We start from the raw sequence: 23,274 nt of genomic DNA, 5'->3' as shown, positions 1-23,274 counted from the left end.
GAGGGATGGCGATCCACAGGCTGAGAGATGCTTTTCTAGTGGATTACATCTAGATTCTCACACACTAGCTCTATTTGAAAATTCATCTGAGTTTTCCAGAAGAGCTAAATCTCTCCCTGGACCGTGATGCTGTATGTGTAAGCATCAGGGCCTGCCTGGGTATCAGCTTGGTTCTAGGTTCCAGGCCCTCCTCTGCTCCCTCTAGAGGTCCAAGTCTTTCCTTGGAGTATTCCTTTGTATCAGGATTTTCCTACATTTGTATCGTTTGCTACACAAGAGGGGAAATGAAGACACAAAGAAGAGAGATGGGCCAGGCTTCAGAGGAACTCTTGAGTCCTACTTCCTGTTACCTCTTCAGCTCTCCCTTCTGTCAGGGAAGCCTTGGCCACCTGCCTGAAACTCTGGTTCCATTCACCCCCTTCCATCCATCCTGGGGCACCTGACCGGTCCATTACAAGTGCAGGGTGTGGTAAGGTGAAACAGAGGAACCGACACAAGGTCATACAGGCAGCTAGCCACCACACTGAGCAGCCACCCCTTGGCCAATCAGGCTTCAGCTAGACTCCATCTCTGCTACTCACTGCCTCCGACCTTACCTAAGTCACATGACTTGCTTCACTGTCCTCTTCTGAAAAACAAGGGAAGATGCGCATCCCTCCCCAGTACAGCAGTGTCTGTGGCCCCTGGGTGGCCGGCAGCTAGTAGCAAGAAAGAAGTATCCACTGGGGTGACAGTGTGCCTTCCAGGCCTCCCGGCCCAGGCACCCATGAAGGCTAGAGAGCAGGAACACACAAAGACCAAGAAGGAGAATAACACAGGCCTTTTATTTGCACCAGCACGTGTTTCTGTGTGGGCAGAGGGCACTATGCTTTCCCAGATGTCCTGGGGGATGCCCTCCCAGGGGGTGCCAGACTTCCACAGCATCCCCCCAAGGCCTGGTCAGTCTACAAGGTCCAGCTGCCGCCACTGGTTCCTGGGACCAGCAAATGCCCTGAAACTGTAGGATGGTGGCCACCCCCACAGGTGGCCTTCGCAAGGCATTGGTTAAGATATTGCACTTGTAAGTTAGGAAAACTGACAGGATGAGGGTTTCCTATTACAGTTCATGTGCCAAGCATCCAACTACTGTTTAAATAAATAAAACTCAGTGGGGGAGGGGCTGAGCTGTGGGTCCCAACAGCCCCCAGGATGGCCCCAGAGCCCAGGCCTGGGCCTCCTGTCACCCTCACCCCAGCCAGTTCTTTAAGGAACTTGGTCAGCAGGAAGTCTCCGCGCAAATCTCCAAAGCAGGGAGCCACAGCTCCCAATCTGGTTCCTCCAGGGACCCTGACCTGCCAGGGCCCTTGGTCCCCTCGTACCGGGGCATTGAGGACCTGATGCCACTGGTCCTTCTACTCCTGTTGTAGCCTGGGTCTCTCTCAGTCCAGGCCTCAAATCCAAATGTCCATCTGTCTGTCTGGAGACACAGCCTCTGGGGGCTCACTTGCCCCCTCCGTCACAGGGGAGGGAGGCGGGTGGGCAGGGAGCCCGCTCCGCTTGGTGTGAACGCTGAGCTGGATACAGGTGGTCCCTAGAGTGGGGGGCTCATCTTCTTCTGGTTAATGAGGTCAAGGTAGAGGTCGGAGCGAAGGAAGCGAGGATAAGAGTCCTTTTCCATGAGCCCAAAGATACGTTTTTGTGCCAGGTCAAAGCAGCCTCGGGTGATGCTCTGAAGGTTTTCCTTGGTGTGTTCGCGTGTGTACGAGTCCAGGTTTACCTGCAGAGTCACACAAGGACTAGGTCAGGGCTGGAGGCCTGTCTGGAGGCCAAGGACCAGGGAAACAGTGGGGACACTCCAGCCCCTTCGTATCACGTGACATTACAAGGGACCACGGGACCTGGTTTAGCCAAGTGCTGTTGGGAGGCAGGATTTATGACTCCTGAAAACGCCACTCCTAGGGTCAGGCTGGCGATGTCCACAGGCTGGCGGCCGTGAGATAGCACTCAGGGACATTGTCCCTCAGTTTCTACATACGGATTAGAAGGTGCTTTCCTCAGGGCTGTGAGAGCTGTGCCTGAGTGCACACACACACAGAGCACACTCAGTGGGAATGAGCTTTGCTGGTCAGGCTCTCTAAGACCCTCTTCATTTTGCGTGTGGCTCTGTGTAGCCTGTCACGCTTGCATGTGGAGGCCAGAAGACAACCCTGGCCATCGTTTGCTCAGGTGCCATCCACCTTAACCTCTGAAGACAGGTTGATCTGGGGCTCACCGCTTAAACTAGACTGACTGCCCGTGAGCCCATGGGAGTCTTCCTGTCTGCCTCTCCAGAAGGGATTACAAGAATACACCACAAACACTGCCTTGTCCGTTACACCGATTCTGGGTATCCAACTCAGGCCTTTATGCTTTCTTGCAAAGCAAGTGCTTGATCCCAGCTGAGCTATTGCCCAAGCCCAGATGTTCAAAGTGAGGATATCTGGAGTTGTTTGAGAGGTCATTGTGAAATTAAACACGGGACCTCATACATGAAGAGCTCAGCCTGTGCCAGCCAGGCACACAGTAGTGCCTAGTCAGGCCATTTCTGTTATGGGCCAGGATTGTGTTCACTGGTTCACCTGAGAGACTAGATATTAGGAGCTGCTCGGGAGGCCTCTTCCCTTCCTGAGCTACTCCTAGAAATGGAAAAGTTCCTGGGCCAGCGGTCTCACCTCTTTGCAAGCCTGGATTGCAATGAATTCGGCAAAGATCTTCTTGGCTTTGGCTGCCATCTTAGACTGTGATTTGACCTTCTTGAAGTCCTCGCAAGCCAGCCAGAACTCCAGGTTCTCCTCACTGAACTCGGTGCGAAGGAAGGCCTGGAACACTTCTAAGCCATCTGTGAGGGGAAGAACCGGCTGGGATTGGAGGCACAGTCAGCCTTTCCTGCCCTCAGCACCCTACAGGACACCTTCTCCAAGAGCCCAGAGAGATGACATGCTGGCAACTTAGCAAGAGCCCCCCTCCCAGAGAGCAATGGAGGACCAGGCTGTGGTCCTCCCTGTGAGTGCCTGGTCGGCCCCCTGCGTATGCCTCAGTGTCCCCCTCTGTAAAATAAGGATTATCGTCCCAACCCCTGAAGCCCTGTGGAAGGATTAGAGAGTTCCTGCCCCTAGAGGTGGCAGGCACACGGCCCAGTGTGAGCCCTCAGGACATGGGAATGTTTGTCCTTATTCTGAGAACCTGATCTGAGCACACAGGTCCCAATGGCCTCTGGCAGGCAGGGCCAACTCCCACGGGCAGGAAGGGCCTGGCAGGAGCAAGCCTAGAGCCAAACTAGGGGCCCTAGTGGGCCCCGCAGTTCTCTAACAGGACCCTGCGACACCTGGCTGGGACCAGGAGACACCGGAGGAGGCGCTCTGGTGGACACCCTCTAGGCAGAGTTATGGGAAGAGGGGAGGGATGGAGAGAGGGAAAAGAAGAGATGGCGATGCTGGCCCCTACTCACATTTGTGAAGCAGCAGCTTTTCCAGGGACTCGCTCCACTTGAGGGCTTCCTCCGAGGTAGGCCTGAAGGGTGAGGGTAAGAATGCATAAGGACCTTGGGCTGGGCAGCTAACTCTACTTCCAGCTCCCAACACCCCTGCCTGCCCTTCTCCCCAGAGCAGCGGCTTCTGGAAGGAGTTCCTTGCTGGGCACCAGGCTCCCCAAAACAACAGTCTTACAGTCTACAGTCAGATCCAGTGGACAAGGCCCCTCTCCTAGCCCCAGGGCCCTGGCCGACTCTTCAGGAGTCAGTGATCAGCGGAGTCCCGGGATGGCAGAGGGTATACCTACTTGAAGGACTTGGTTGTCTTGTCCGTCTTGCTGGCTGGCTGGGCCCCCGGAGATTCATTCCGTCGCCTGAAGATAGCCAGCTTATTCTTCATGTCCTTGGCTCTGGGGGAGGGAGGCAGAAGCAGAGAAGAGGGGTTTATCAGCTTGGCCCACACAACCTCTGCAAACGTGGGGTGCAAGAGGCCATGGGCAGGAGCGAGGGGCACCTACTCCTTCATGGTGTGCCGCCTCTGCAGGTTCCCATTGCGTGTGAGGTACATGCCTCGGAGCATCTCTGAAGAGTCCCCACCTTGAGACTTGGGGTGATGTGAACTGTGCACCCTCCGGCTCCTGCCTCCCACCGGGGCCCTGGGCTTCAGGCAAAAGTGCAGGCGGCAGAGCTCGCACACTCTCTGTCTCTGGAATCCTGGCTGGGATGACTGGACTCCAGGCGCAAGCCGGGCTGGGACTCAGACAGGCGGAGCCAGGAAATGGGAGGGAACAGAGGGGGGACAGAGAAAAACAGCCCTGCCGGCCAACCCTGAGAGGCTGCGTGAAAGGGGCATGTGTTCACAGGGGACAACCCCTGGGGCCAGCCCCCAGGCAGAGTGCCAGGCCCAGTTATTTGTAACCCACCTCCCTTGTTACTGTGGCAACGAGGGGGGCAAGCCAGCAAACTGCTGGGCAGGAAAGAGGGAGGGAAGGAGGTTCTGCCCACCAGGGTGGCAGAACTGGCTATTTTTAGCCAAAAACCATTTTTAGCAAGGCTGCTCCTCCCAGAGGCAGATTTCAGCCTTCAGGAAGCTGCTGGTCAAAAAAGGGTTAAAGGCCCCTTGTTCTACTTCACACCCCTAGTCTGTGGCCCCCAGTCAGCTCCTGCAAGCTTCTCAGTGGTGTCAGACCAGAGCCACCCATTAACATACAAGAGGTCCCAAAGCCTCAGGAGTTCTGAGCTTGAATAAAAAAAGTGTAAATACTATAAACTCCAGGGTGGTGGTGCAAACTGTCAGTTTACTCTAGTTTTGTGATTCAATAATCCTTCTTCATGTTGACTTTGGGTATCTGAAATTCTGACATGTAAAATGCTTACCGAAATCAAAGATTCACACAGAGACTTCGTTACCAAAATCGCAAAGCCAAGAAACTTAAATAACTGAACTTTTTAGATAGTTTGTGGCACTTCTTCAAGCCTGGATGCCCCAGGACCTCTGGGATCATGTGTGGCGCTGAACCCGGCAGAGGCTGGCAGCTCAGCTCTGGAGAGCAGCAGCCTTGGGGTCAAGCCCAAGCTCTCCTAGTCTATGGTGTCTAGCCCCTGCTCAGCTGGCAAGGATGGCACTCCTGCCACCTTCTGGGGGTGTTTGGGACTGAGGGGGTGGGGGAGATAAGGCAGCCTTGCACAGTACCTGGCACAAAGGTGCTGGGACCGAAAAGGCTGCAGGCACACCTGTCCTGGCATTCAGGAACAGCTGGCCAGAGATGGGTCTCAGCCGCAGTAGTTTCTAAGCCAGCGAGATGACCAGCAGCTCTCTGAGAAAGGATGAGTATCCCAAAGCAGGCTAGTCTCCCTCCTGGCACCCATTCCCTTGCTACAGGGTTTAGACAAGTCACTAAGCTCTTGATAAGTCCATTTCCTTTTTACAAAAAGAGGAATGGCACATAAAAGGGACATGCAAAGAAAGAATAATGGTGAAGCTTAAGTTGGATCACTTGCCTAACACCTATAGGACCCAGCGCAATAAACACTGGCTATTGTGCTCATTTCAGATGCTCAGAGTCCTGTCTAAGCTTTGAGGAATGTGAATTCCGGACGTTCAGAAGACCATGCCTGCTTTTAAAGGCAGCTACCGGGTGTGGCTGTAGGGCACCCTCCGTCCACCACCTAATGCCCCCGGCAGCAGCCCTGGCATTGCACAGCTATCTCCTTCCACTCCCGTCCCATAGACCAGGGGGCTTCAGCCAAGGGCTGGGGCAGGGAAGAGGGTCACTAAAGGCATCCTGCCTGGGGAGACACCTGTCCTCTTCCGGCAGCTGCAATTCCTTCTTGTCTGTGGGTGCTACTGAACTGCGGAGGAAGGTAGCCTCCCTCTGCGGAATGTGTTCCCGTTGAGGGGGGTTGGGGAGAGTGATGGCCCGCAGGCTTCTCCCTGTAACTCTGCTCCTCTAGTCTCTGGGGACTCACACACCCCAACCCTTACAACCCACTGTTTATTTCTGGCACCAGAAATAAACCTTTACAAGGGAGGGGAGCCTGGGCTGGCCGGGCCAGAAAGGCTTGCAGAGCATGGTATAGCGTAGCTAAGCCAGCAGAGCCCCCTACTGGCCACGCATGAGACCGTTAGCTTTCAGGAACTCCAGAGAACTGTCAGTTCAGCTCTTCCTATGCCAAGGACTTTTCTACACTGCTGCTTGGCTCAAAGGCCAGGGTGGACCAGGGTTACTTGTTTCCTGCCCTGCTTTGAGAAGGTAAACGTTCAAGGTGCTAATGATTTATCCTGGGTCTTCAATATCTCACTGCTTCTTGGTATCCATCTGGGGGTGTGGGTGGGCTGGGGTGGAACGCTTACTTCTCCCCATCCAGGACAGACCAGTCTGGGGTAGGAGAGAGGGATTCCAGGAGACTCCCTGGGCATGGGAATGACAACCAGGATCTTTCCAACCTACATGCTTTTGCTCTTTCTCTTCCGGGAGGCTTCATCATCCTCGCCGAGGTCAGTCCCGCTCATCTGCAGAGAAAATAGATACGATGCTGTCTGGGTATCCAGGGGCTGCCGCCCAAACCCAGGACCCAGAACACAGGGCTCCAGCAGCATGTAAGCAGCCCATTGAGCCCAGTGCTCCGTGCCTGGCAGAGAGCCCAGGTCAAGCGGTCAGCTTCTTCCTGCTTTGCTGGGGAGAAGCGGAGGGACAGCTGCCTCACCTCAGACATCCTGCCTGGCAGGTGAACACAGATCCAGACAGCCTTCTGCTGTATGAGCTGGCCGCTCACCGTCCCTTTCTGATCCTCCATCCCCCAATTTCCACAACCAAGACCCTAATGGCCAGCTTAGGACACGGGGTCTAAGGAAACTGAGAGCACCCTCCCCCGTTGCCATAAAGCATTCCAGGGCTCCCTAGTGCTCTTGGGCCAGCATCCAACCTCCATCACACAGCGGGGTATCCATCACAGGACCCGGCACGAGGTTCCCGTGAACACCGGTGGCCCACACCAGCAGCTGCTCTCCAGTTCTGGGTCTTTTCCAGAAGCCTCCTCCTCTGGCCAGCCTGCACAGTCCTTGCCCTGTAGGCCTCATCCTCAGTGACCCTCCTGCCTCTCCTGCCTCTGAGATCCAGCTTAAAGTAAGACTGAGAGACCTCGGTCGAGTAGCTCAGACGCCTCTGTCCCAGGATGCCCTCTGTGCCCTCTCTATCACCACACTCAAATGGCCGGTCTGAGTCCTCCTCTGCTTGGCTCCGAGTTTCCCACGGGAAGGCTCAGCCAGACTGGTCGTTGTCATATGGCCAGTGTGTCAGATGAATGCATCTGAGAAGGGGATGCAGCCTGGGACAACGCATCCAGGAGTCCTCTCTGCTGTATCCAGGGCCTCCAATTCCATCCCTGTGTCCCACTGCAGCTTGCAGACTCTACAGCCCCAGCAACCTGCCTTTGCCAGCCTGGGCTGTACCTCCTGCATGACAGGCCCTCTCTCCTGTACCCTCTATCTCCTCCTTGCCCCATACCCTTCATCTAGCTTCATCAGTCCTCCCAGAAAGCCTATAAGTAAACAGAGGATCTTTGCCACTTGGGCAAAGAACACTAAGCATTTAAAGTGACAGAATCCGCCTGTGTAAATCAGAGCCTGTCCACCAGGGGGCGCAGCACTCAAGAGCCAAGATGGCACAAGCTGAACGTTGCCAAGGACTCAAGAAAGGCTGCTTTCTTCTGAATCGGTTGCCACACCAGAGCCGGGAAACTTGCGTGTAAGCACACCCAGGGGTGCACGCCCACGTGTTGTGCTGCTTCCCGGGGCATATGTGCTGCTTCCACCAACCTGGAAGAAATTTGTTCAGTTGTTTTGGTGACAGATGTCTAGAGTCAGGCAGAAGATTCACCAGGATGGAGTCTGGGTCCCGGACCATGGACAGTCTTGGCACCCAGAGGTGCCCTCAACAGTTCAGCGACCTCGTGTCACCGCTGTCGCCCCAGAGACACGGGCTGCAGCTGTGCTAGCTTAGCTCAGCAGTGCTTGGAGCCCCCACCCGTGGGAAAGGGCCACGGAGCTGGGTTTCCTCCCATTCTAACCTTGGCTTCCGCACTTTATCAGCCCCACACAATGGGCCTGGGGACCACTCCCGCCAGCCGCCACCCCCAGGCTCTGTGCTGCTGGGAAATGGATTCTTCCTCCCGCTCCTGGAGGCGGGGTGGGGCCATCTTCAGTAAGGACCAGTCCAAGCCCAGAAGCTCTGATTCTAAGTCTCAGCTTTCAGGCCAACTACGAAACCTGGGCACTAAAAGGTGGGAGGGGACTGCAACTAGCAAGACCAAAAACTGAGACAGACAGGTAGGATCCTCCTGGACCCTAGCGCTTCTGAAATCTCTCCACTGACTGGCTGCAGCCTTGGGTCTTTGGAGGTACCGGCATGGCCTCCAAGATTCTCTTCTTCCAGCTGCAACAAGGCCATCCAGGGGCCAGCTTGCAAAGGGGGCAGCTCCCTCCACCTGCCCCGACCCCTCCTCCACCATCCTGTCCTGCTGAAAGGCGGCAGAAGCGAGCCCAGAGTCCCTGGCCCTCCCTGAACTCTGGCAGGGATCCCCAGGGCCTGCCCAGCCTCACCCTGCCACCTCTGGGACCCAGAGCTCACAGTCTCTCAGAATAATAACTATAATTCTTATTGTCATTACCACTATAATTACAGTCATGATTAAGAGTGTAGCTTCCAAACAGCCTGGGTTTGAATCCTAGCTCAATCACATATTAGCTAATTGACCTTAGCTGTGTTCCATCTGCTTGCCACGGCTGCTTCCTTCGTTGGTAAAATGAAGGGTCACAACTGGACCCACCTCATGGGGCTGGTGTGAGTCAGCAAAGGCACAGGGGTGGAGATAAGGGGTCGCTGTTTGATACACACCAGCCATTGCAAGCACTGTGTACCAGGCACTGTGCTAAGTCTCTAAACATATATGATCTAATTTAATCCTCACAATTCCAAGCACCATTTGCTACTATTTTTCTCAGCTGGCAGCTGAGGAAACTGAGGCCCAGAGCAGGAGAACTTGCCTGGGCTCTTGGAGATGGCAAGATGCAAAGACTGAAGTCTGGCTCAAAGCCGGTAGTGGGGTCTGAGGGCTCCCGTATGAGCAGACTCCCAGCTGATTTCGCCTCTTGGTGCCAGATCTGACTCCGGCCAAGCTGGGTCCTGTGTGACCATGGGGCAACAGTGGTCCATGCGCTAAACTTATTTTAGACAGGGGGAATTTAAACGTAGGAAATATCTTTAAGGTTTTGAAAACAGAACGTGTGATCCCATCCTGTGGACAAAGGATATCTTAGTCCTTTCGTCTGACCTCTGACTTTGGCCATAGCTACCAAAAGGGGGCAGGAAGAAGCAAGCACAGCCAGGAGAGGGCCATCGCCTGTGTTTTCCTCGATGTCAAAGAATGGCCAGACAAGGCTAAAGTATCTAAGTCCGTGATGGCTCCTGGGCTCAGAGTTAACCTAGCAAGGCTCCTGGGGAAGGCAGTACCTGAAGCCAGCTGCAGCATTCACTGTGGCGGGCCTCCAGCAGGGGCACCGTAAGCCAGCTTGGCCCCACACAGGGGCCAGGCACACAGAATGATCCACTGAGAGCCTCACAGATCCCCCCTCTCTGCACCTCAGTGGACACCTGCAAAGGCACTAAGTCCAGGCGGGCAGCCTTCGAGGTGCGTGACGTTCCAAGACATGATGCACAATGGACTCTGCTCAGACACATGGGAAGAATGGCAGCATGGGCAGAGACGGCAGTGTGACTGCCACCTGTGGCTGGTAGCCTGTGCCCAGAGCCACACAGCAGCCCACGTGACTAGCCTAGGACCACAGCAGCTCCGCCTGGCGCAAGATCACCGGGCTGTGCTTGGGGCTTTTACATTCTCTGACCTAGAACTGACTACATCCCGGGACGACTTCCCTAGTCCCATCTGACCGAAGGGAACCGGTGCTCCAAGAAGGGACTTGCCGAAGGCTTCAGAGTCGGGGAGGAGATAGAACTGGAGTGGGCCTGCTTGTCTCCACAGCTGATGACTCCACCCTCTCTCCTTCCCCTTGGGAGACAGGCCCAAACCAGGAGGGTACAAGTCAAGAGGAGAGCACGCTGCCTCTTTTCTGTTAGCCTCCTACCAGAAGGGGACATGTGGGGTCCAGGGGCAGAGCCCCATGACTCGCCCTGTGGCTCAGGACACAAAGCTGAGCGCCAGCAGCAGGTGTGGTAGCTCAGGCCTGTAATCCTTGCACTTGAAAGGCTGAGGCAGGAGAGCTATCATGAGTTCAAGGACGTGCTTGGGTTACACAGTGAGCTCTACAGTATGAAATCCCACCTCAGAAGAAGAATTAACAATGCTGTGGGGTCATGACGGTCTGAAAGGCTGGTGCAGTGCTTTGAACATGGGAGCAAACCTGTTGCCATGCTTGCACCTGCTGTCCTCCCCCTCTCCGCTGTCTCAGCAGCGTGGGAACCATTCATGGAGGAAGACCCACCAGGAGCTGAAGGCCAGATTCTGCCTTAAGTCTCCGCATCCAGCTACGAGAACCTCCCAGCAACGCCCTGCGGTATTATCACCATAACTACCTCAGTGGGGAAACACCCTCAGGGGAGGCAGGGGCTAGCCCAAGGCCCTCTGCTAGTGAGGGATGGGTTCACAGGGGTGTGTTTGGTCTGGGCTTCACATCTCCTCAGCCTGGACGGGTTTCTGGCTGAAAGTGGAGGCTGGCAGGGGCAGGGATAAACTACTCAGGGCCCAAAGAGTAGGAGCCCCATGTTCTAGAGCAGCCTCCACGGGCTAGGAACAGCTTCTGAGGGCCCTGGCAGCTCAGTCACTCAAGCCTGAGAAAGGAAGTGACAAGGAGGAAGTGATGGGGGGAGGGAGGCAGGAGGGGCTGATGCAGACGTGCTGGACTCCCAGGTGGGGGCATCTGTCCTTGGGAACTGGGGTCACCTGAACTGAGGGGCAAGTAGTTGGAATGCCTGCATGAATGTGAGTTGACTTCTCTGTATATAAATATTTGTGTTGGAGCAAGGATGGTGGAGGAAACAGAACAAAGAGGGAGGGATTTAATGGGAGGCCTGAGGTAGGTGCCTGGGCCCTTGGTCCTCAGCTGCCCTCTAGAGAAGAGTAGCCAGGCCTGAAATCTCATCTTGATGAAGCAGAGTTCCAGGCTGCCTCAAGGACTGGCCTAAGATGGTGGCAATCACGCTCAGGAGAGCATCATAATTCCTGGAGCATTCGTTTAAAATGCAGGGTCTGGGTACTAGCCCTGGAAATTCTGATTCCAGAGAACTGAGCTGAGGATGAGATGTCATGAGGTGATACCATCTCCTGGAACTTACAGATGAGAAACAGAATCACCCTCCAAGCCCTGGGTAGGGCGGGGTTAGTCCTGGTGCCCAAGCCCAAAGTTCATGGTCCTTATGGCCTGACCACCTTCCTGCAGAAAGCGTCTTTCAAAATGCCAGGTCTGTAGTATTGGCATTACTAGTAGTTACAGAGCTGTGAAGGCTTTGGAGGCCATCTCCCAATTTGGGAGCAAAGTAAGCTGGAATCCATTAGTGATGTCTGCCTTGGGCTTGGCTAAGGAGTGGCATTACATATGCCATATTCCTGTGCTCTAGCCTTCAGTTTATCCTAAATGTATTTGACCTTTCAGGTACTACTAGGGGCATCCTTCTTCTAGCTTTTCTGGAAGGTCCCAGGCCCTGGAGTCTCTCCTGAACTTTTGGATCTCTGGGCATCAGCCTCGTTCCCACCCAGCCTCCTACAGTTGTCATAACGACAGTTTAGCATTGCAGATACACTTCAAGTGAAGAAGCAGAAGCCAGGCTCCCTGAGGGCTCTTCCAAAATGTGATGTCAATCATGTCCTCAGGCCCCAGGCTCATCCAGTTCGCCCTCACCCACTCAGGGACAGAGTGTCCCTGCTTTTAAGGGAAGGAAAGCAAGCCTCGGAGGAGCGGGTGGCTCACTGGAGGCCACACAACAGGTAAGGATAGAACGTAGGTTCAAGCTGGCTGGTGGGCTTAAAGGCCACGGCATGGTTTGTTCTGTTAGGCTCAGTCCCCAGCCCACACGGAGAGCCCTTCCTTTGCCCTCCCTAGCTGAGACCAGCCCTACTGCTCCTGCAGCCTCTGCTGTGGCACTGAGCACAGGACTGGCACAAAGCAGAAAACCCATAAACATTGATTTGCTTGTTTATAAACATTTGCATGAGGCAAACAGCAGAGTCCTTGAGAGCTCTGGTCCTGGAGACAGACTCTAATTCTGGTTTGTACACTTGTAAACTGTGTGATCTGGGTCAACCTCTCTGGGACTCAGATTTCTCATCCGTGAAATGGGCACAAAATACTCTCCAGAGCACAGAGCTGCTGGCAGATTAATGTGCTGATGTGAATTGCTTACAACAAACATACATACGCTGTTTTTGTGGTTAGCTCATAGATTTCTAGTCCAAGTTGTAATACTTATTTGTGTGTGTGCACGCATACCTGCGTGCTGCATGTGTGTGTACGCACGTGTGTGGGGGTGTTTGTGTAAGGGGGGGTATATGTGGAGATTTCAGGATAACCCTGACTTCTACCCTTGTCTTGTCAGTGTCTCTTTCATTGTTTGCTGCTGGTGCCGGTACCTGAGTCCTGAGTTTCCAGGGATGCTCACATCTCTGCCTCCCATCTTGCCTTAGCAGCACTGGGATTATAGGGGTGAATTACCTCACTTAGCTTTATTTGGGTTCTGGGGACTCAAACTCAGGTCTTTACACTGCATGACAAGTGCTTTGCCCCTCTGAGCCGTCTCCCCAGACCTGCAAGGCTTTAGTTTTTCAGCTACTTGCTCTGATCTTTTAAATCCAAATGCCCAATGTTCTGGGCTAAACCCACACCTCTGTCTACAGCAGGGACCATAGGACGGTGGAGCTGGGAAAATACAACATCTGATCACATGGGTTCTTCTTCCTGATACCTTGTGGCCTTGGTTTATCTTCTATCAAATGGGCAGTAAGTTCACGGGGAAGTTTCTCAAGGAGCAAGGGTAGAACAGGATGCTGGTCCCTTCCCAGGGCCACTAGCACTGCCCTTTGTACCTCATGCCCCTGCCCTCCAACCACCCCCACCGCAATTCCCTTCTTACCTTCCTGTGTCCAGTGAAGAAGAGGGAAAGGTGGTGCATGGAGCCTCCATTACGACCCAGTTCTTTCTTGAGAGTGCGGGGTGAAGGGATGGCCCAGGTGGATGTGGTACCCTCGCCATCAGAGCAGTGTAAGGTGGTATCAGAGGAGAAGCAGGGCCCGCGGGCCTCCTGCAGCAGGCTGCCCTCGCTGTGCGTCCGGCGCCGCAGCGAGTTCTGCACGCGCAGCGAGAGGCCGCCCTCGGCACCTTGGCTGGTCTCGATCAGGCTGCTGCGCTTGGCCTCACTACGCTCCCCGTAGTTGTCGTCGCTGGTGTCTTCCTCCTCATCTTCCTCCCCTTCTTCCCCATCCTCTCCCTCTTCTGCATCCTCATCCTCACAAGAGCTGCCCCCGTGGGCCCCATCCTGCTGGCTGTAGGCACTATCTAGCCGGACCTCCGGGATCACGAAGTTGGGTCTGGGGGCTGGAGGTCCAGCTGCGGCAGCTGCTGGTAGCTCCCCAGAGCTGATGGTCTTCTCAGTGAGGGCCTTCTCAGGTGGGGAGCCCTGGCTGGGAGGTGACTCCTGAGATGGTGGAAGGGTCTGGACCGAGGCAGAGGCTTCTGGAATGACAGGGGCCTCTTGACTGAGCAGAGGGTCCTGGCTAGAAGGGGACTCTTGACCAGCAGGAAGGTCCTGGCAAGATGGGAGTTCTGCAGTTGGAGGGGATCCTTGGCCTGGTGGGGAGTCCTTGCTTGTTGAGGCTGGGCTTTGAGGGGGCTGTTGACAGGTAGCTGTGTCTTCACTGGATGGAGACTCTGGGCCGGGAGCAGCTTCTTTCCCCGAAGAGAAGTCCTTCCTGGGTGGGAGGTCTTGTCCTGGAGGAAGCTCCTGGCTTGGGGAGGGGTCCTTCCTGGGTGGGAGGTCTTGTCCTGGAGGAAGCTCCTGGCTTGGGGAGGGGTCCTTCCTGGGTGGGAGGTCTTGTCCTGGAGGAAGCTCCTGGCTTGGGGAGGGGTCCTTCCTGGGTGGGAGGTCTTGTTCTGGAGGAAGCTCCTGGCTGGGGGAGGGGTCCTTCCTGGGTGGGAGGTCTTGTCCCGAAGGAAGCTCCTCTCCAGGAGAAGGGTCTTTGCTGGGTGTGGGTTCCTCAGCACCTGGCCCCTTCCCCTCGTCCAGGGGCATCTCCTTCTGCTCATCTGCCTCTGTCTCAAACATCTGCAGCACAAAAAGGAAGAAAGGAGGCTCAGAGAAGGAGTCTTTGAAGGCCAGACTGTTTGCGCCAGCAAAACCAGAATCCCATAGTCAGTCTGAGAACCAGACATGAGTCTCCTGAGGCTGGGCTGTAAGATCTTCTGGCTTGAAACTTCTGCTCCATGTCCAGCGCACTGGCTGCCTAAGGGGGAAGAGCCTTGTGTCCAGCTCTGCTGTTTTGCGGTGACCATGCCAGCCCAGGCTCCCTCTCTCTGCATGGGAACCATCACTGTCCTCACTTCCCTTTCTCTCTCTCTGTGTGTGTGTGTGAAGGGGACACCAGGCAGTCTCTGCTTTCATGAACCAGAACCAGACCCAAGCCACCATGTTCTCAACCTGTGGAACAATCTAGAACCTCACCAGAGGGTCACTTGCCCAGAACCAACAATTAATACAGGAATCCAAGTGAATCATTCAAACAAGAATTTGCTCTAAATGGTAACTGTATATTTAAAGCCAGTCAACTGAATGAAAGCCATAGCTTTCAGACGTTGCCTAACACCTGGAATGACCAGAAGTCACAGGCACGCAGAACCTCACTGAGGAGCTTGTCACCCAGTGTGGAAGAACCGCAGAAAACTTTTTCAAATGAATGGATAAACGAATTTTTAAAAGCAAGAAAGGCACTATTTCCTGCCTTGTGAGCAATGGAAGGAGCCCTGGGGATTCTTAACAGGGTTCAGACAGTAGATTGTGTTTGCAAAGAGAGACACTGTCCCCTAATAGGAGCGTAAGAAGTTGCTGTCTTGGAGAACATAGAGAATGTCATGCCTGGCTGTCCACAGTGCTCAGGCACACAGCGGGAAGCAGGCCTTAGGCCTGGCTGAGGCGTGGCTATACTCAAGGGCTCGGAAGGCAGCAGCTAGTCCTACTTAGCACCCAGTTTTCATTCTTCAAACAGCCTTTTCTACACAACGCTAATGAGAAGGGAAACCACGCATACATACCCTGGGAGCTCTAACACACGGGAATGTATGTTCTGCACACACTGATACAGAGCTCCAACAGAAGGTACCCCAGCAGATGAGTTCTGACCTCTTGCTATAGAGATCATGATAGCCATTTGACGGACAAGGAAACTAAGCCCCCACTAATGTCCTAACCACTAATGTCCAGTTTCCTGGAGACAAAAAGGCCATGCCTGAAGGTGGTGAGCACAGTGAAGCCCCGGCCAGGCCTCTCTCTCCACTGGGAATGAAGCGAGCCATCTGTGGCTCTAGACAGCTTCAGGGTGCTGCACACGCAGGTCAGGCTCTGGGAGCATCAGAGTGATGTGAAAGCACACTGTGGGAAGAGCCCCCTTCCAGGTGCAGGAAAATGAAAGTATCCCTCCAGTAGAGAAAACAGAAGCCTCCGAGGACTATAAGATGACCTGGCCCCATCAGGAATGGTACCCAAGGTTAGGGTTGTCAGGCTAAAGACAGGCACCAGTGACTCCACAGAGCTTCCTTTCCTGGAGAATCCTGGAGCCAGCCAGACGGTGGCTACTCAGGGACTCCTCAGAGCCTAAAGCATCATTCAACCTAAATCCCCAGCAGTGGTTCTCAAAGTGTGGGTCCTGACCCCCTTGGGGCCCAAAGACCCTTTCACAGGGGTTACCTAAGACCATTTGAAAATACGTATTTCCAGTGGTCTTAGGAACTGAGATGTCGCACCCTCTCTTCGTCTCCAGGCAGGATGTCCATACCTGGCGCTGTATTAAAGGATCACGGCATTAGGAGGGTTGAGAACCATGAGCTCAGACAGAAAGGCTAAGTTCAGAGAGGGGACAGAGGTTTTCCTAAACTTGTACAGCAGGGTCAGGTACAGGCAGTCACTTGGCCTCCAAATGTCTGCTTTAGAAATGGAATGGCTGCCATGCACAAGTCACAAGCTAGGAGAAAACAGTACAGAGAGAGAACTACAGGGGAGGAGCATGGTGATGGCAAGTGCAGGGTTAATGATCGCTCTAGAAGGAAATTCTGCACTCAAAGCTTGCCTTCTCTACAGAACCGTAGACGCAAACACTACCAAACACCCAGTGCCAAAGTCTGCCTCTGTGAGGCCAGAAAACTAAGATGAGCTCCAGCCCCTCTGGGCTAGTCTCAAGTAGAAAGAGGACAGACAGGACTAACAGGAGCCTGAAGAAACTGAACAGTGTGCCTCAGGGACTGGCACACAGCTACTGTGGACAGTTCGGAGGCCCCAACTCTGCCTCCACTCTTTGCAAATCTGCTTCTGATCTTAACCTGAGTATCACCCATCACCAACTCTCTGCCTGAGTACCAAACCCATCACCCATCTTCCATACGGTATCTGCATTAGAAAAAGCAAATCCTCCTGCATCAAGCTCACGAGACCTCACATTTACACATATACCAACCCCTTCTGCCTCTTACTTTGCTGGGGAAAATTGGAAGGAAACAGCTGCTGGCTGCACTCAGGGTCTGGCACAGAATGACACTAACAGAGGAGTGAATTTCCCCTTTCCTGGGGGCCTCAGGGAAGGGCCTAGGCCTGTCCCACAGGTGCCTGTTGGCAGAGCCCGCCCTATCCCCTTAGGGAAAGTATGCAACAAACCCCAAACCAGAAATGCAAGTCACCCCGTGCCCGCCCGCCTTCACCTCCTCTGTCAACTCAGCCCTAGTCTAAGACCAAACCTAACCAAACCAGGAGGGGAAGTACAGCAAGGATTCCGGTGCCTAGAAGGCCCTGCCCTGAGGAAGTTGCCCAGAGCTGAAGGGCGTTTGGAGAGCCTGGTGGTTAGGCACTCCAACAGTCCCTCAGACTCTGACATGGGGCCCACTTCATAGCTGTGCTGCTTGGCTGAGCTGGTCAGCTTCTCCTTTTCTGGAGCTGAGCCTGAGGAGGTCACAGGGGACTCCCAGGCTATGGTTTGCTTCTTCACAGTGCCTAGCTCAGGAGGCCTACTGATAGAACGGCACTCATTCCTGGTCTCATTCTAGGGCCTAGGGCGGGGGAGAGGGCAGAGGCCTGTGGCAGTGACAGAATTACCTGAGAAAGCAGAGACTCACGCAGGATTAGAACTCCTGTCTCCTGTCCCAGGTCTCTCACATAAAAGGTGGGGGTCTAGAAGAGGGAGCAACTTGTGAGTATGCCTGAGGCCTGTCTACTCAAAGTCGACATTCTTCCGACAGGGCCCAGAACTCCTCCTTCTATGCCAAGCTCCCAGGCAGGATCTGTGTGCCGTGGCCACCTCAGGCAGGTTTGGTAAGGCCAGTGTTTCTGGGAGAGCTGGCTGGGTGGCAGTGGCTTGCAGGCATACTCTAGAGAAGCTCACAGGAAACCTGAGAAGCCTAGAGGTGTGAAATGGCAAGAGGGGATACAAAGAGGGCAGGAGGGAGAGGTCTCAGGATAAACGGCGGTCTGGGCAGTCCTGGGGGAGAATGCATGGGTAGAGCCATCTATGTAAAACCTGCTCTGGGCAATGCTTGCAAGGACGTGGGGGCAGGGCACGTGCATTCACTTACTCCCAGGTACTGGAGGGCAGCAGGGAACAAGTGATATAGCCCTCGAGGAAGAAGTAAAATAAATGCTAGAAAGGGCGTGTGTTGAGTGCGCTAGTAAAGGAAGTGCAGGTAGTTGGGGACAGCCAATTTGGAAGGTGCTACAACAGGCTGGAGTGACAAGAATCCAGCGAGGGTGCCCCTGGGAGGCCAGCCTGCCCCGACAGGGCACTAGATCACAAGCACACAGGCTGTTGGTGCCCCCAGCTCCCAGAGGGTCTGTATCCCTCCATCATTTCGCTGGCGAGGCTGGAGCAGGGTTAATTCTGTCCTTGTCTCGCTGCTAGCAGCCACAGGAAATGAGCCAGGCCCTCTAAATGGAGCCATTGCCCAGGGCCTAATCAAATCCTCTCCCAAATGCAATCCAGAGCTTGGAGCAGGCTGAGGAAGGGTGGCATCAATGATGCCCAGAAGCTCCTGCTCATACCAGCTGTGGCTGCTGGCCTCAGACCCCCGCCAGCTACTGGGCATAAGGGGTAGCTGCAGGCTGCTAGAAGTGACCTGCTCAGTATCATACAGCTGCTGGCCAAGGAGCCACTCCTGTTGACCCCACAGGCAACCTAGGGTTCTCAGGCTGGCAATTCATCGAAGCCATCAGATGCCAGGTACGGCTCTGGGAGTGGGGGTGCTGGTGTGACTCTGTCTCAGGGTGGCCCACACATAAGTCAGAAAGTTTCAACAAGAGCACGGGTTGGAAAGCCAGGAGACTGGGGATGTAGTACCCTGGCCTCGTTATTAGGCCTGAGATCTCTGGCTACCAGTGATCTGCCATGGTGCATGGAGGCCAGAAAAGTGCTTGTGGAGCCGGGAACTTGTCCAAGACTAGGAGAGGCCCTTGGAACTCTTGCCAGGCTGTGGACCTCCAGAATTCATTTTTGTACTGGGTTTCCTCCTCAAGGGCTTCGGGTCCATCAGGTCTCCAGCTTCTGGGCCTCTGGCTCTACGCTGACTTCCTCCATCTTCACCCACTCAACCCTCACCCAGCTTCCCCATCCAGCCTCAGCCCTCTCCTCTAGCCACAGAACCTAGAGCCCCGACTGGTGCCTCTGCCACCAGCTCAGTCCGCCAATTCACCAGCCTCGTCAAAGTCTGGAGGACGTGACAAGCCCTCAGAGGGGAGGCAGCTTCGGATACTGGACCTCCTTCGCTCTTTCTGGCCAGGGTACCTTACGTTTACCTTCACTGTGCCGACTTTAAAACAACTCATGGTGCTGCCAGAAGAAGAAATGAGCTATCGTACGTGTCCAGAGTCCAACACTGTGTGGTCGTGCAACAGCCACAGATGGTAACGATGACCACCCCCGGCACTGCTGGCCTTCCAACTGCCCTGACTGACCCCGAGCCCTGCTCCGCTCCATCATAGGCGACTCTGCCTGTCCATTAGGATCTGCGCCAGGCCCTTCACCTTAGCCCTGCACCTCCCCCATGCGCCACCCACGTCTAGAGCACCCTCTGCATTTTCAGGCCACCCCTCTCCTGAGGCTAAATTTCAGGAGTTGCATTTACTGGGGCCTCACGGAACTCGGGAGCCAAACACCATCCCGGGCTCATTGGATACAGCAGTGCTTTCAGGGTGGGAAGGAAGAGCAGGCGTTAACTGACTTGTAACTCAGAGAAGCACAAGATCAATACCAGACAGGGCTCACAGTGTAAAGGAGATGCTGCTTCAAGGAGAAGCAGGGTGTTGGGAGGACCTCGTTGATGCCACCAAGGCTCACTCACAGGAGTACCACCAAGCAACGTATGTAAAAAGCTTCAGGGAGGGTGCGCAGCACGTGGCTCCGGGGCGGAGCTGGAGACCACCGTCTGGGTCTCCACTAAGCTCTACCAGCTTCAGAGCCCCAGACTGACGCATTCTTAGTTCCTTCCTCCTCTGGGCCCCTGTATGAAGCCACACCAGTTGAGACCACCTCAAACAGGGTCTGTACATCATTCTCTCATCTGGATCTTTCCTACCACCCCATCCCAGACCCTGGGGGCCAGTCACCAAGTCCTCAGGAGGGCTGGTCCCTCATCAAACCTCAGGCAAACAGTAGGCTGAACACTGGGACAGAGAGCCAAGTAGAGCACTCAGTGCTTTCCGCCCAACTCCCAAAACTGCGCTAAAAACAAAACTTATTGATGTTTTTTGAAGAATCTTTCCACTCTCTCTGCGTCCGTATCATATCACTAGCCTCCATCCAAATGGTACAGAGCTCCCAGTGGCGGCCCAGATCCCTCTGGCCAGTGTCTGGACCGTGCTGGAACTTACCACTTCTCTGCTTAGAACTCTCATGTGACTGACTCCCCAGTGCCTCTCCAAGTCCAAACGCCATAGCCCTGGAGGACCCTATGAGCCTCCACTAATTCTCCAACCAAAGGTCCTTGATACAGGGCTCCGGGCTTCCATGCCAAGCCCAGGCCCCGGCTCCCTCCCTATCCCCCTATCCCCTACGGTAACTCAGAAAATGCTGACAGAGGCACGTGCCAAGGCCTCTGCCAGGCACTGGGGCCAAACATCAGCAAGATCCATCCCTGCCTTGGAGATGCCAGCTCTGCGGAGGAGAGACTGGGATGAAGAACCAGGCCAGCCTCTCCCCACTCCAACCCCAGCCCAGGAACTGTGGGAGCTGAGGCAGCAAGAAAGGCAGGCGACTGGGGACTCCGAGATGAAGTGGGAGGAAGTGTCGACCACCGGGGTGGGTGCTGTGCTGTGAGGGGACAGAGGTTTGACGGGGTGAGGTCCCCCAGCCTCACTCTGAACATAGCGTTCGGCCGGTGGGACCATGTCCTGTCTTGCTCACCCTCTTCCCTCTCAGTTTTTTCTACTTCTTTGCTTTTCAATGTTTTGCAAGTTACTTGACCTCCGAGTCTGTTTATTTTCAGAATGAGGCCACTGACCCTGACCTCCTGGGGTTGCTGGGAGTGACTGAATACAAGCAAAGGTGGGTCATGGTGACTGGTGAGCAGCAGTGCTGTCAAAAATCCCCAGTCTGGAGCTGGAGAGATGGCTCAGTGGTGAAGTGGCTGCTCTTTTGGAGGACCTGGGTTCAAGTCCAGCACCCACAAGGCAGCTCACATCTGTCTGTAACTCAGCCTCCATGGGAACTGGCACCCTCACACAGACATACTTGCTGGCAAAACACCAATGCACACAAAATAAAAATAAATAAATCTTAAAATAATAAAATAAAAGCAACCCCAAATCCAACCATCGTGGTCATAACCCATTGCCACTATCTCTAGACCCAGCTTCCTGACCCCTCCAGCACTCAGCAGGCACTGTTTGTTTTCTGTGTAAGGGTAAGGTTCTGGTTCCTACAAGGACCGGGACCCTGCCCTCCAGAGCCACTGCTGTGCCCTGAGCTGTCTCCAATGGCAGCACAGAGGTTTCTGCTCCACCCATCCCTTTTTCATTCTCTGCCCTAAGAGCTCTGGCCACCTCTCTAACCTCTGAGCTTCCACAGCCCCTGAGGCAGGGCTAGGGAGAGATTAACCTGATCCTTCCCCGACGTCTCTCCCCCAGAGACCTGGAATCTCCAGGGCAGGAATGGATCCTGTTGGTCTTTGGCACTAGTGCCTGGCACAGGCCTTGGCATGTGGCTGGGCTCTGTAGGCATTTGCTGAGTAACTCTGAGGAGTGAGGGTAGGAAGTGAGACTGGGCTCCAATCCTCATGAGCCAAAGCAGGGCCTGCCCGGACCGCAGAGACAGCACAGGGGGTCCCTGACAAGAAAGCCCTGAGCTGACTAGAGCCCGTTGGCCAGGGAATTTAGGGAACAATCAGCTGCAGATGACGAGGATACACAGGAGGAGGACCTGAGGCACGCACTCACATGTGCACACGCAACACCTTTCAATGCCGTCTCTTCCTGTTACCCCACCATGCTCTTCCCTGCCCTCTGCTTCCTTTCATCCTCCCTTCCTTCCCAGGATGCTTCCTGAGTGCAAGTACCGAGCTGGGCAGTAGTGAGCGGTGCCACCGGCAGGGCTGTCGCTGCTCCCAGAGACTGGTCGCAGAAGGGCAGGAATCTGAGCCACATACCTAGAGACTCTCCTAAACCAGGGTCCACACCAAATAAGGCTTGGCTGCACCGTCCTATTCTAGGTTCATCCACCAGGAAAGAAAAAAAGAAAAAGCTCTGCCATGCCGAGAAGACCCCAGGGAAGGGCACACGCAACACTGTGGTTGTGAGGCTTGCAGTGACCCTGGGGGGGGAGCTGGGTTGATGACCATCTCCTAACCACGTGCTGAAGCCAGCGTGCTGCGGTGGAGTCTGTGGAGGCAGGGCCTGTCTGCACAGCAGCGTGCAGTGCTCAGTGGTGCCCGAAGGTCGGTCCCACGGGCCGGCCCTGAACCACACTTCACTATTGAGCCGGGAGCGCTCTGCACGCCAGGAATGACGGGACAGAAGTCCACTGTGGTGAAGACGTGGGACAAATCGGGGTTCCGATCCCCCCTCCACCACCTCTCAGAGCACATGTGCCGCCTGCTTGACTTCTTTAAGGGCTGGGGCTACTGGTGTGTGAAGCAATCTGACTCAAACGCCAAGTCCCCACATGCTAGCAGTGCTTGGAGACAATTCAAATGAAGCACGAGGCATGGACCAGGCTCGTCACAGGCGCTCAGTAAGCACCTACAAGCCCTGCAATCACAGTCTTAGGCCTATCGGCACCACCACCACTGATACTGACAGAGCACTTAGCACATTCTGATCCTTATGACAGCCTAGAACAGGAGAATTTGCAGCTGCTTAGCTCAAGGCAGGAAACCGAGGCCTGTGTGGAAGCCCTCAGAATTGCAGGAGGGGCCAGTGTATACCCCTAGCCTTCTCCTTTGTCAGTCATTTGGGTTTCCTGTGAAACCTGGGCCAGGTCACTCCTCTCCCAGGATCTCTGCCTGCTCAGAGGCATGGCCAGAACTCTTTGAGGTCACCAGGAGGAGAAATGGGTCCATCCTCTCTCCAGAATACCAGCCTTATCTGTCTGCATTGCTCCTCCACCTTCAGGGCCTGCAGCACGGGGAGCTCAGGTGAGCGATACTGGGCGTGGTAGAAGGCCTGGGTGCAACTGGACGTTAGGCTCAGCTCCAGCCCTAGAAGCTGAAGGTCACCTTGACAGGCCCTCAGGCACAAGCCTGCCTCACACCAGTGAGTCCTGACAGATGCACCACCTCTGGGAGAGGCCACACTAGGCTGGGCTGGGCTGGGCTGGCTCCAAACTCATGTTCCCATCGTGGGACTCTCACCCCCTTAGCCTCACACAAACCTGAGCAAGTTATTCTCTCATTCCAAAGCCTTCGGCCCCTAGAGGCGGCTAAAGCTGCCGAGGCTCAAGTGCTCTGGATGAGATAGTGTGTGCTCTCTCCAAAGGACAACACATCTCCTCATCCACAGTGCCACAGCCCCAGTGCCTCAGCCTCACAGACGCGCACTCTC

At 54.8% G+C, this 23,274-nt stretch overlaps 1 protein-coding gene across 9 annotated transcripts in view; it reads right to left on the bottom strand.

The window, feature by feature from the left end:
• Positions 1-805: 805 nt before the first annotated feature.
• The window catches only part of Rgs3 (regulator of G protein signaling 3), a 116,154-nt gene continuing 93,685 nt past the window's right edge, over positions 806-23,274 (bottom strand). For 7 of the 9 annotated variants that reach the window (XM_060381167.1, XM_060381168.1, XM_060381171.1 and 4 more), the window contains 6 exons: positions 13,129-14,316; positions 6,439-6,500; positions 3,796-3,897; positions 3,467-3,528; positions 2,691-2,857; positions 806-1,756 (listed from right to left, as the gene is read on the bottom strand). In XM_060381167.1, coding sequence (XP_060237150.1) covers positions 1,571-1,756; positions 2,691-2,857; positions 3,467-3,528; positions 3,796-3,897; positions 6,439-6,500; positions 13,129-14,316 — 1,767 coding nt within the window. In that variant the 3' untranslated portion in view covers positions 806-1,570. Of the gene's footprint in view, positions 1,757-2,690; positions 2,858-3,466; positions 3,529-3,795; positions 3,898-4,005; positions 6,403-6,438; positions 6,501-13,128; positions 14,317-23,274 lie in introns of those variants that run through there. The other 2 variants (XM_021648826.2, XM_021648827.2) reach the window with 2 other exon arrangements.

The sequence above is a fragment of the Meriones unguiculatus genome, chromosome 3, assembly GCF_030254825.1.
Source record: "Meriones unguiculatus strain TT.TT164.6M chromosome 3, Bangor_MerUng_6.1, whole genome shotgun sequence".
Taxonomy (NCBI): Eukaryota; Metazoa; Chordata; class Mammalia; order Rodentia; family Muridae; genus Meriones; species Meriones unguiculatus.
Note: the sequence above shows the minus strand (reverse complement) of the source record. Positions and strands in the feature narration are given on the sequence as shown.